The 13,262-nt window shown below is 54.9% G+C and overlaps 3 protein-coding genes across 3 annotated transcripts; 1 reads left to right on the top strand and 2 right to left on the bottom strand.

The window, feature by feature from the left end:
• Nucleotides 1–967: 967 nt before the first annotated feature.
• CMQ_616 (actin-related protein) lies at nt 968–2,200 on the top strand (the record flags this gene model as incomplete). Its single annotated transcript, XM_014317695.1, has 2 exons — nt 968–2,047; nt 2,138–2,200. 2 exons carry the CDS (start codon nt 968–970, stop codon nt 2,198–2,200), a joined length of 1,143 nt encoding a protein of 380 aa, XP_014173170.1.
• An 809-nt stretch (nt 2,201–3,009) lies between these two features.
• Nucleotides 3,010–3,480, bottom strand: CMQ_603 (uncharacterized protein; the record flags this gene model as incomplete). The annotated part of the gene is made up of 1 exon (XM_014317682.1): nt 3,010–3,480. One exon carries the CDS (start codon nt 3,478–3,480, stop codon nt 3,010–3,012), a length of 471 nt encoding a protein of 156 aa, XP_014173157.1.
• Nucleotides 3,481–5,543: 2,063 nt separating this feature from the next.
• On the bottom strand, nt 5,544–11,555 carry CMQ_893 (uncharacterized protein; the record flags this gene model as incomplete). Its single annotated transcript, XM_014317972.1, has 4 exons — nt 5,544–5,587; nt 5,648–7,196; nt 7,262–7,516; nt 7,590–11,555. The coding sequence occupies 4 exons, from the start codon at nt 11,553–11,555 to the stop codon at nt 5,544–5,546; spliced, it is 5,814 nt and encodes a 1,937-aa protein (XP_014173447.1).
• Between the last annotated feature and the right edge of the window lie 1,707 nt (nt 11,556–13,262).

The following is a 13,262-nucleotide window of genomic DNA, read 5'->3' as shown; positions in this document are numbered from 1 at the left end:
GGAGTTTGGCTATACTCAGGGGGGCTGAGGCGTTCTTTGGCGGGTTTCTTATCATTTCTCAGCCTGGAGGCAGACATGTCGGCTTAGCAAAGACGGCTTACGCTTCGGCGACTGTATATTTTCCCTTTGTACATAAAATCAAAACACAACGATTGAATTTATAAAGGATTGATATTCGGGAAAACAGCAGACCTCACGTGTAATTTGTCAGATTGTTGAAGGGAAGCACGCACTTAAACGTTTAGCCGATGTGTACGGAGTACTTTGTGTGCTTTGCAAAGCGTGTTCCCTATCGACACGCGCATAGCTTCATCTCGAATATTAGCAAATTTTATATGAGGAAAGATGGCACACATCATGGAAGCTTCACATTATAGTTTGTACCACTCTTACCAGCACGCAGACAATGCAGAACCATAGCCTTGCCTTGAAGCAAGGTGGGTTACGCGAGCATACTGCGCCACATCTGGACGCCACACTTCCCATTGAGGTCCGACAGCGGTTAATGAGGCGCTAAGCTAGACGCGGTCTAGACACGGAAGCACGCCCCTTGAGTTCTGGCGCGTTTGTGTCCCTGCAAAATAGTCGAGGACTTGCTGTCTACGGCCGTAGAGCTCTCCTATTGCTTGGAAGCACTCGTTCAACCGGCGATCCACGGCGCCGACCTGCACTCTCTCCCGACGACCTCACGTGCACCCATCCGGCCAGCAATTCGGACCTCTGACGCCCGCCCGACAGATTGAGTAGTGACAGGCTCTGTGGCCGTATTGGCTAGCGGATCTGTGCGTGCTTTTTTGGGCTTTACCGCCGTTCGCCCCCTCCTCGAGACTCGGGACTGCTGCACGGAGAAGTCGGTCGGCTTGCAGCGAAACGACGCCTCTCACCTGCTCCAGCCCTTTTTCTCTTTTTTTGAGACTTCACCCCTCTCCGCATGTTGTGGTGGTAGTGCCCCCCCACAGTTGCAACAATGGCGGAAAGCCTCCACAACATCCCGATGGTCATTGACAATGGCTCGGGCACGATACGCGCAGGTTTTGCGGGCGAGGAGCTGCCCAAGTGCTATTTCCCGTCGTTTGTCGGACGGCCGAAGCACCTGCGCGTGCTGGCTGGTGCGCTCGAGGGCGACTGGTTCGTCGGGCCGCGGGCGGCAACCGAGCTGCGCGGACTGCTCAAGATCAACTACCCGCTGGAGCATGGTATCGTGACGGACTGGGACGACATGGAGAAGATCTGGGCATACGTCTACGACGAGGGCCTCAAGGTGCTGAGCGAGGAGCACCCCGTGCTGCTGACGGAGCCGCCGTTGAATCCGCGCAGCAACCGCGATACTGCGGCTCAGATCCTCTTCGAAACTTTCAACGTCCCGGCGCTCTACACGTCCATCCAGGCAGTGCTATCGCTGTACGCGAGCGGCCGCACCACCGGCATCGTTCTGGATGCTGGCGACGGCGTCAGCCACGCCGTGCCTGTCTACGAGGGCTTCGCCATCACTAACTCGATCCAGCGCATCGATGTGGCCGGCCGCGACGTCACCGAGTATCTGCAGACGCTCTTGCGCAAGAGTGGCTATGTCTTCCACACCAGTGCCGAGAAGGAGGTCGTGCGCCACATCAAGGAGGCCACCAGCTACATCGCCCTCGACCCCAAGAAGGAGGAGAAGGACTTTATGACGGCCAAGTCGGATCCAAAACGGACTGCCGAGTTTGTCCTGCCCGATGGCAACAAGCTGAAGGTCGGCGCTGAACGCTTCCGTGCACCCGAGATTCTCTTTGAGCCCGAGCTCATCGGACTGGAGTACCCCGGCGTGCACCAGATGGTGGTCGACGGCATTGTGCGCACGGATCTGGACCTGCGCAAGTCGCTGTATGCCAACATCGTGCTGTCCGGCGGGACGACGCTGACCAAGGGCTTTGGTGATCGGCTACTGCATGAGATCCGCAAAATTGCCGTCAAGGACATGCGGATCAAGATCTTTGCACCGCCAGAGCGCAAGTACACGACCTGGATCGGTGGAAGCATCCTGGCTGGTTTAAGCACCTTCAGAAAGGTCGGCAATCCTCTGTTTTCTCTTTCTCTCTCTCTCTCTCTCTCTCTATTCCCTCTCCCCTCACGCGAATCATACTAATTGTCTCCGTAGATGTGGGTCAGCATTGACGACTGGCACGAAAACCCTGACATTATCCACACAAAGTTCACGTGAGGATGGGATGCCGTGAGCAAGCAGACAGCTTGAGGGAGATATCAATGTGCCGCAAAATATGGTCAGAGTATCCTCCTGAGATACCGCGTCAAGCAGGTGCGGCGGACGTCTGGGGGACAGGGTATGTTTATGAGGAGATCACCAGGATGGCGTGGCGCGGGTCAAACATAAGGAATAAACGCAGAACTGCTCTCACAAACAATGATACCCTTTGGATTATACAAACGGGGGACACCCACCCAGCTATTCTTACTTTTCCTCTGTGTTGACGTGAACGGATTTTACGGAGTAAGACGAGCAAGAATCTCCCAAAAGGACCGCTTAGTAATCAACCGCCTCTGACGTTATGTAGTCCACCTCCAAGAAGGGACCATATATGTATATATCTTAGAAGCACGGTATCTACCATCAAGCTCGAATGCGTCTTGTTGCCAAATTGAGTAGCGGGTATCTTGTCTTTATTATTAATTTAAAGCGTTTTGAAATAGCAAATTTCCCAGAACGCCTTTTCTTCCTTCATAGGCATTATTTAATCAAGTCGTGGCCATGATGCCCACAGCGCTTCCCTGTAATATGGCGAGTTTGCCAGAAACCGTGCCAACACAAACCATTACTATTTCTCCGTCCATAACTTCCCCTTTTTGTTGTGGTATTTTCCTGGTCATTGTCCCAAAATGTGTCGTAATATTGTTTGGCGTCTTGCGTCGTAGATTCGTTGGTGGTGAAAAGAAGCAGCGCTGTCGCGAAACACGCGTGCAAGAGACTGGTATCAAAATCAAGTGTTGACTCTCGGAACAGACGGATCCCTCTCACGAGCGAAACCGCGACCAGAAGCCGCTGCGGATGTTTCCGTCGCTGCTGCCACTGGTGCTCGTGCTGGCATCGCTCTCCTTCCGCCGGTTGCTCTTCTTTGGCTTCTGGAAGTGGGCCGACAGGGACTTGGACGAGAACACATTGCCGGCGCCGCCACGGCCGACATGGCCTGATGTCGCCGCGCCGGCCACAGCGGTGGCATAGACATACTCGTCGTCCAGCGAGAGCTCGCGGCGCTGTGAGACGGGATGGGCGTTCCCAGCGCCTCCGCGGCCGGCATAATAGCGGACGGTGCCGGTGGCAGGGGATGATGAGGAAGCAGAGCCGATCCTGGTCAGGGTCGTAGGCACACCTTCGGCCGGAGTGGTAGCCGGGGCCCGGAACGTGTTGCCGAGGCCACCGCGTCCAGAGTAAGTGTAGGCGTTGGCGGGCACCGTTGGGTGCGGCTCAGTGACAGTGAACGACATTGTGTCTGATGCTGAATGGTAATTGGCAAGGCTGGTGATATATTTCTGATAAAAAGTCGTTCTCTTGGATGTCTGTAGGGGTTGGAGAGTCGTATTCGGTCTTTGTGCTGAGGGCTTTCCTGAAGGCAACAATGTGATGTGGGATGAGAAGAAGATCGAAGAGAAAGAGAGCACGACTTAATATAGGAGAATAACTGTATGTAAGAGTCATTAAGGAAAGCAAGACAGAAGATACCTAAAAGGTACCCATTATTGGCTGGGGGGTGGCGCCCAAGCAAAGTACACTGTTTGTGCCTACAAGTCGTGCTCATATTGATACGGATTCACGGAGGGGGTGAGCGCATAGCTCGCCCCCGGCATGGCAACATCGTGAAGATTCCCTTTTCTGGTGGAGCCGCGGCGTGCAAACTGAACGGCAAAGGGCCGAGAGGTGAAGACAATTTGTGCCCCGGAAAAGTATGGGAGAAAAATTTGCGTGCCGGCTGAGACGGCCGGCCACGGGGTGCGAATCCTTGTACTCGTGACCTGTATTGGCGGGCGGCTTAGTGGCTTTCCAGCAGCCTAGAGGTACCCAGTACGGAAAGCTCGCCTCCTCAGTTGCCCATTATTAGCATACAGTTACTAAATGGCGGGCGGCTTAGCGTGTCACGAGGCCTTGTTGTCGCCGTTTTGGGGTTTCTCGTACCTAATATTTTAGTAATAATTTCTACCCGGAGAGGCAAGGAGCTAGCTTGCTGTCATCGTACGTATGCTTGCACTGCCGATGGCGACGATGACGATCCGATGGTGAAATATGAGCATGTCGTTGGTATCATCCGTTCAGGCTTTCGCTGTCCGGGTGCGAGCTTCACCTCGGCAATAATGAAGGTGCCCCTATGCCCAAAACCCGCCGCTCGAGATTTGTCATGTCCTTTATTGCTCGGGTCCCAGCTGACCGTTGGACCAAATTGCAAATCCGCAAGCAGCAGTCCCTTGATCCCTTGATCCCTTGATCCCCTGATCCCCTGATCTTCTGCCCCTGTTTCCCCGCAAACGCTCAGCCTGGATCGAGGTGAAAGATGGATTCTCCGGCCTAAATTAGTGTCTGTGGACCTAACTCCCGGATTCGAGGGCCCTCTTTTTTTTTTTTTTCTCCTCCTAATATTTCACGCCAAAGTGTCCAAAGGCAGCTGAACGGCCATCGTGACTCGTTGAAATGCTGAAAAGAGGATTTCTCATGGCCACCCACGGCACAGCAGAGCTCCTTAACCTGCGTCATAGGCGGCAGTCGCCGGCCGGCCAGTTAATATCACTCGCATAGCAAGCTATGCCCTGCGATAATTTGCAGAATGCACTTGACTACTCGGCAAAGCACGCCAGAGGTACTCCGTATATGTGCCAGAAATTAACGAATGACAAACCTTGGCGTATTTGCTTTTACGCAAAGTTTACATAATATACTAGAAGATTCGTCCGCAGACGACCGCCATTTCACGTTGTGGTGCCCTTGAGCTATTATCGGCTAGCTGGCTTCTGCTGGCTTCTGGTAAATGCACGGACAAGTGATGTGTACTCGTATTGCCTTGTGGTCAAGACCAGAATGCTCGTTCTCGTTTTATGGTGATTTTTTTATACTGGCTTGGACTTCCGCTCTCTACCTTTTACTCTCCGTTTTTCCAGTCAAAATACAGAAACAAGCAAAAACTCTTCGTGAGATTGTCATTGATAATTCGTCGAGTCGTTGAATCAGGCAGTCGACAACACCAAATGAGATTAAAAACCTAATCAAACCACTGTGTTTTGTGCCCATCCCCCCCCCTCAGCGACGCTGACTATCGCTTTTGATTCCCTGGCTGGGGAGTACATCTGTACAACAAGAACGCCAACGGTGCCAAAAAAAAAAAAAAAAAATACAAAAAAAAGGAAATAAAATCAGGGTGAGCCTGGCGCTTTAGCCAGAATAAGCTACTGTCCAGGGCCTCGCCGGCCTGGACTCTTCAGAGGACTAGCCAGTAGTCCCCTGACCGGGGATATCAAACTTGGGCTATGTGGGCCCAAGGGAGGCTTCATTTCATGCCATTGACCTAGAAGGTCTCGGTGTCCTGAGACGCCACCGTTCCAAAAGTGTCTGAAAAGAGTCAGTTGACGCGTAGCAGAGGATGGACAGTTGATCTTGACAGTCACACACCTCTCTTCCGTCTGCGCGAATCATTTGCAGCCTCCTCGTCGTTATAGCTTCGCATGCTCCGCTCACTCTTCGGCGTCATCGCACGAGGGCCGCTTGGGCGTCGCGTCGGCACTCCCAGTGCGCTGTTGAGGTTGCGGTTTTCAAGCCGCGGGCTGCCCGTGTAGCTAGATGTCACTTGTGCCGCCGTCACATAAGTCGCTTGCTGCGATTCGTCAAGCGGCTCTTTGGGTGGACGGGGCGGAGCTCCCTGAGACTGACGGCTCCCGGACCGTTGCGATTCCCAGTATGTTTGCTGCGACACATTTGCGGCCACGTTGGCCGGAGTTGCTGCCGCGTTCGTAGCAGTGCTATCGCTATACCGGTTGGTGTTTTGGCCAGGGAATCGGTGAAGCGACGTGGCCGATCCAGCCCAATCAGCTGACCGGGGGCTCATCGGGGAGTCAAAGTTTTCTGCCCGACTCTCAAGTGTTGCCTTCAAAGGCTGTCCGGACCTGGGCTGCGGGTGCTGCAGGTTCAGCGAGTTGCGGTGCACATGGTATTTCGGGTCCTCTGGCGTCATGTATGACTTCGGGTCGGGCGGCACGACATCCGTGCTGTTGGCGTTGAGGCCATAGTCTTGAGTCTCGCTTTGGAGCGTCTGAGGCTGGTAGTACTCGTCATGGTGCAGGTCTTGCTCCGAAAAGCCACCGTGAAGCTTGTCCTCGCCTTCGGGATCAGTGGGCATGTGGTAACCATCGTAGCTGGCCAGGTCTGACCTAGAGCGAGATGGTCCGCTTTGATAGCCCAGTTCCTCATTGCCCTTCTTAGAGTCACGACTGGCTCGGAACACGCGGCCGACACTTGATGTTGTTGTCTCCGACCACCGTGAGATCTTGGGTAGCCAGCTTGACGAGCCGGTGGATTTGTGCTTCTTTCCCTTTTCTGTTCTGGGTGTGTTGTCGCCGCTTTGCGGTGTCTGTTGCAGATCCTGGTTGTGCGTTTGAAGCTGCGGAAGCGACTGTGGCTGGAGTGGCTGCACTGATTCTTCTTGGCGCTGAGGCGTTGCTAAAAGCGCTGAACTCATCTGAGGTAACGACGCGGGACTGCCATACCGAGCATGGGTGGGCGTGGAGGCTCGGGGGCTGGCAATACTCTTCTGATGTCCATACTCCAGGTCATCTTCATTCGCCTCCGGGACCGTGCTGATGCGGTTATCAGAAAACTTGCGGTCGTAGCCACCGTTTCTGGACGTGACCGATGGGCCGCCACGAGAATGGACAGACAAGTGCCCAGACTGGCTTGCATGGCTGGCAGTGGACGTGCCCGCATGACCCTCCGGCTCGTAACCGCGGTCTTGCTCGTGTTCGTATGGCATATGCGATTCAACGTCGTCGTATGGAGAGGGAGCTCGGCCACCAGAAACAGTTGTGCCCATGACCCCAGACTCCACGGTTGTTTGCGCCTTCAACAGATCCACCTGCAACAACAGCTGGTTAAGCATGTCCTCGATTCGGGTGAGATCATTGTTGCCCTTCGCGTTCAACGACTTAAGAGCGCGGCGGAAGATGTTCTGACGCTTAGTCGGCAGGTCGTCCATGTCAGCCTGAGAAGGGGCGGCGTGCAGAGACCGCGCACCGCTGCCAGGCAGCGGACGGGGCCCGCCCAGGTGGGTGCGGACTGTTTTTTCGGTCCCAGGTCAAGGACCTCCGTGATGATGGCATCTTCGCTGTCGGCCAGCTTCTTGGAAAAGTCGTTGCTGATGCCCTTTTCGTGCAAAGCGAGCAGGGATTTTACGCTCTCAAACGAAGTGCGCATCTCTGCTGCCGCACGCACAAGTGTCACCAGGATTTCCGTGTCACGGGCACTTCGTTGAGCGTCCCGGACCATCAGCTAAAATAGGTCAGCAAAGTCTTCAACTCGACACGAGATAGAATGTTGGTTGGTGCAGAAACAGAGAACATACATGCTGCATGAGGGAGATAATATCCTTGTTCTCAATGCGATCAATGCCAGCACCAGTGGCGGGATCATATAGAGGACTTCCCATTCCTTGAGAGAGGCCGCTGAAGTGTCTCGTCTGGTTGAGCGAGTAAAACGGGTCATCTTGACCACCAAACGACGCAGGCATATGATCCGGAAAGGCAACTTCCTTGCCCTTGTTGGTCCCAGTCAGGTCTGGAGATTTGCCTGGACCCTGAGTTTCATAGCCCTCATCATATCTGGCCCCCAGAGGGCTCCCCGTAGCATAGTCCACACTGGCGTTGTAGCCAGCAGCCGCGCCTGCACCTGTGGCGACAGCTGGGAGAGTTGACTTGATCAGGTCCTCGTTCACAATCGGGCTTGTCCCTTCGTACGGGTTTGTGAGCAGAGTATCCCTCTTCCGGTCGTCAGACGACCGCTGCCATTCATCGTGTTCCTGGCTGGTCTGTCGGCTGTGCTGAGAAGAGACCCGCGCAGCAGGCGTTTCAGCGAGACCAAGGCTGCGTGTACTTGTGTCATGGTGCTCCTGTGTGGGCGTCCGGTCGCCAACGCGCCAGCTGGCTTCGTCATGGTGGGACGTCGGACCGTATAAAAGAGACGGGTTCGTTTCGAGATCGTCTTCTTCGTAACCGAAGCCAATCTCTGGCATGGGATCGTGTAGATCAGGCAGGCCATTTGCACTCATCCGGGGCTGATCATGTTCCTCTGTATGCTCAGAGACGTATGCTTGCTTATTGCCTGGGTAGCGTCCGCTCTGAGCCCGTTCCTTGAAGGAACGATTTCGTTGAACCCCATCCGGCGCCCAATCATCGGGGTGTGTGTGATAGCCTTCATGCTCTTCCAGCCTAGTAGACTCATGTGGCTGCTGGCCACGGTCTTTCGCAGCGCGGATAACAAGACCGATGGCGCCAGCCGTTATGGCAGCGGCTTCTGATACAGTGGGCGACAGCCGGCGAACCTTGCGTCCATACTGGTCGAGTTCATATTCGCCAGCAAATTCAGACGGGTTTGTTCTTGTCGTAGTCGGAGATGCAGCCATGACCTCACGACTGTCCTCCTGCTCGTGGGCCCGATGTGGCTCCTCTTCGTTATTCAGCTCATGCCCGTAGCCCTTGACAGAGCGACTTTGAGAGTTGGCGCGATCATACGATGTCTCTTCTTCAAGCGTGTCCATAGATCCACGGGCGCCTGGGAGCAGACCATACCCGCCGTTGACGCTAGAACCCCCGGTCAATGCTGACCCTTCCAGCATAGAGCCGTCTACTAAGGAGGCAACGGCCGACTCAACACCGATCGGAGGGCGAACAAATCTCGGGTTCGCACCAATTCCTTGGACAGCTCTGTAGACGTTGCTGCCTTCGTCGGTGAGTTGTGTGGGCGCAAGTTCCGAGTAGCCAGCGTTGGAGCTAAGTGCGCTGCCGTCAAGGGCGCTGCCGTCTTGATCAAAGTCGCGGCCCATGGTATTGCCACGTGCGGAGTTCGGCGAGGCGAGGGGCTTCCGCTCTGGCATGGGTGACTTGCCTGGCGAAGAGACAGCCGTGCCAGCATGAATCGAGTCCCGATGCGCTTCGCTTGTGCCGCCTTCGGTATAGCCTGACACGCTTGGAATGGGACTGAGGCCACGGTGCTCAGGTTGGTAAGGGACGTAGTTGAGCGGGGCAGGTACGATCTGATTGCCGAATTCATCGTACGTCTGTCCTCCGTAGTGTGCCATCTCGTCATATTCCTCGTAATCTTCGCCGTCTCCATGCTGGGCATACTGGCCCTGATAGTGCTCCTGTTCATGATGAAGCTCACTCTGCTGGTTCTGGCCGGTTTCGTGTTCGTCTCCGTAGTTCTCGTAATTTTCGTCACCGCCTGCATATTCCGCAGTAGGCAGGCCATTTCGAGGCAGAGCCTTCAAATCTCCGTGAGATATGTTGGAATGCTGGGTACCTAGATTTTGTAGCGCAGGAACCTTGGTAGGCGTCTGTTCCGGACTGCCGACAGACCCCATTGCGGGGATACCCCTAGACACCTCTCGAACTGGGGCGGTCTGCAGCTCGTCAGATGCAGACCTAGGTCGGTCGCTTTCGGCGGACAAAATAGATGCTCTCGTGACATCTGAATTAATCTCGCTCATCAACGGCATCGGTGGCCGCAAGTACTCCTTGGGTTCAGTATTTCGCAACTGAGCTTCGCTGGGACCGAACTGGGATGCGGGGGTTTGTGCATTCTCGCCATCGTGCTGCATGCCATCGTCGAAGGAGCGACTAGATGCACTTTGAGGTCCATTGAGGTATGAATCAAAGTTGCCTTGCTGCGGTGTCGATGGTGTCACATCGTTCTCAGCGCCCCGGTTCCGAGCTTCGGCCCTGCGTCGCCGCCGCTGTTCCCTGGCGGTCGAGGGCGAGTCACCGTGATCCGCTAATACGGCAGCAGCGAGAGCGGCGCCGGCTGCACTGGCAGCTGTAGCGGTCTTTAGTTTGTCCGAGCTTTTCTTTGGTGTTTCGCTGACAGAACGTGTGCCATGAGCGGTCTCTTCCCTTGAGTCGTAATCGTAGCCTGCGGAAGGGGAGGGGCTATCGTCCATAGCATGCCGCCCTTCTCGATCTCGGTTCTCCTTCCGTATAACTGCGTCTATTTCACGAGGGGTGTGGGACGCCGCCCCGGCTCTGTCGCTAGCACCTGACCGGCGCCGGTCAAATTCTTCCTTCGAGGCAGACGTACCAGTGGACGTTGTGGAGCCGCGACGATCTTTGCGACTGTGTTCTCGTTTCAGCGCGGTCAGCTCCGGTAAAATGAGTCGTCGAATAGCATCCTCGACTGTCTCGAGCAGCTTGGGGTTGTTGATCGAAGTTTTGGATCCGCCAGAGCGGACGGAATACTGGTCGTAAGGGTTGTGGTTTGGTGAAAGATTTGATGACAGCACGCTAGAGTCAGCACCAGATACTGCCGATTCGTTGTGGTGTCGATGGCGACTCGACCGTCTATGCGAAGGTGAGTCCTCGTTCTCGACAAGGTTGACACTGCTGGTGTGTCTACTTGACCGGTGCTTCTTGCCACTGCCGCCCTCACGGCCCCGGTCTCTCGACGAGGACTTCGGCAACGTAACACGCTCTCGCACATCACTCCTGCTGGTGCTGGCAGCTCGATTTCGTTCTACAGCAGCAGCTCCGGCAGCCGCAGCCGCAGTTGCTGCGGCGGCTGCAGCAAAGGCCCGAGAAGGACTGTCAGTTCGCTTGGGCGACTTTGATCCGTCCAGAAAGCTGTCGGCAGGAATGGCGGAGATGCCAGAGATCTCGGACTGTGTGCCATGGATGTAGGAAGCAGAGCCCCGACTGCTGGCAGCAGCGGGAATTAGCGGGCTGGTTGGGCGACGGGACCTCTGACGCTGATAGTTCCCACTGCTGCCGCCACGGTCAATTTCCACCACGATAGGGTTCCGCGAGACGTTGGATTCTTCAGTGGCCGAGGCGTATGAGTCCATGCTCTTGTCATCGTCGATATCGACACTGCTGATAGCACTGCCACCAATGTCTATATCACGGGTGGCTGAGGATGATGTTGTCTTCTGTCCGCTTGTGGATCGACGAGATTGTGAAACCTTGCGGTTACTGGATGACTTCGGCTTGGATATCATAATGTGCTCGTTCTTGGCACTGCCAGATTGTTTGACACGCACACGGACACTGGGTTTGCGATTCCCAATGCCGTCGGTGCTGGATACCTTACTGCCCTCGTAGTATTCGATGAGAAGCGACGTTTGGGAGCGGTTGCTACTGTGGCCGCGAGTTTTTATCGTTACAGGCGTGCCGTCTTCAGGCAGAGAGTAGGATGATTTGTCATCTGTGGCACGGGATAAATCGGTCGCTGTGACGTCGGTCGCAGTGGTCACTGTCGATTCAGTTGTTTCTGTGGGTGCTGGTAGGGGAATGGCGGCCTTCTTTTTTTTCGGGTCGCCACCCATGGTGGGATTTTTGGGGACGATTGAGAAGGAAAGGGGAGGTGGATGCAGGTCTGCCCGACCGGTTCTGCTTTAGAAGCGTCGAGCCCCTGAAAGCTAATAGGCAGACTTCGTTGCCCTATTGATTCAAAGTAGCCTCTCCTCGTGAGGCCCGTCGCTGCAGCCTCTTAATGCCAGAAGGAGAGTCTGTCGCACGGGGCGAGCATCCAGCGGGGGGGAGAGGACGAGGAGGGAACGTAGATGGGGGGGAGTTGGAGGCTGTTTCTTTTAGGGCGACATTGAGACGTGTAAAAAATGAAGTGAATTAAAGCACACCTAGTCGTCCACAATGTGCGTCAGCAAGTGTCGGTGCCAATGACAGAGCCAGCAGATAGAAAAAATGTCCGGTGGGTATTCAGAAGCATGCGATGTGGGAAATAAAAGACTGGAGGAGGACAACGCACCAGCCGAGTTTCGAGCAGGAGGTACGGAGTAGACCAGGTCAGATGGGACTTGGCGGTGACGCAGGCGACACGGCCTGAGTCTATCCGTAACGGATCAATGCAACTGGATAAGGCGCCGTTTCCCCAGCTGCAGTCAACCTGACGGAAGGGTGCAGGGTGGATTCGGTGGCTTGCCAGGTTATGTTTCTCCTGTTGCTTCTGGCGATGAGCCCAATATGAGCGGATATGCAGGCGTAGTATATGCACGGATGAGTCTTCCGGTTCTGGCGGACCTGGTAGACAGCCACCAAGAGGTCGCGAAAACAGCGCAGAGTACGAAGACAAGCGGACGGAAAAAATATGTAAGAAGGGGGCAGGCAAAGAGATATCACTTTTTCTGGTTCCTTTTTGACCTCTGCCTGTCGATGCGTTGGCGGTGCTGTTGTCCCTTAACCAATGGCAGCCCAGATACGACCGATCGGAGAGGTGGCCCTACTGCAAGGAAAGAGCGACGGCTAGGGTGCAAAAGTGCAAGGCGTGGAAGGAGGGGACGGACGACCTCGGACTCGAAATCAGAGCAAAAGCACTTGAGACATTAAATTTTGGAGGAATCGAGGAGGGTAAGGGCAAAAGGACAGAAAAAGAAACAAAAAAAAAGAGGCGGGCAACCACCGTAGCTTGGTGGATATCAGAGCAGAGCAGTAATAAGATACGAGAAAGAATGTTAGGAAACGGCCCGCCGCCCGTTTTGGGGGGAATGCGGGAAGGGTGAACACTATGGGAGTTGGCATCTTACGAGCAGTCGAGGGCAGCAGTGCACGGGTCCCGCCCGTTTGTTGACATTGGCGCTGAGAGGAGGCAGCCAGCTGAGGATTAGTGCGGGATGCTCTTCCTTAGCCTGAAGAGCTAGGCTGAACCGGGACTAGTCCCGCTACGGCTGCACAATCAAATAGCTCCTTTCCACGGTTGCCCCTCGTGACAGGCATATGGCTCCGTCTTCCTATGGATCTTAGCTTTTTTCCGTTGTGACACAGAATAGCTTCGGGCCCGTTTCCCAGCCACCACTATTCGCTCTCCCACTAGCGTTTGCGCCTACTAAACATTATTTTCGGTGTCTTTCGTTAATCCTCATTTCGGGTATACTTTGACGTATCCTATCGTCCATCAAAGCCCGAACATTGAACCGGAAAGAAATGGGCTGCCAATCTGCTTGCAATCGCTCCACTTCTCCAGCCACGAGCGAGCAGTATGCAAGTGAGATACTCTGGAAACTGTCCCGAACATGCCC

The sequence above is a fragment of the Grosmannia clavigera genome (genome assembly GCF_000143105.1).
Source record: "Grosmannia clavigera kw1407 unplaced genomic scaffold GCSC_140, whole genome shotgun sequence".
Taxonomy (NCBI): domain Eukaryota; kingdom Fungi; phylum Ascomycota; class Sordariomycetes; order Ophiostomatales; family Ophiostomataceae; genus Leptographium; species Leptographium clavigerum.
The sequence above is the reverse complement of the archived record's forward strand: the minus strand, read 5'-3'. Positions and strand labels throughout refer to the sequence as shown.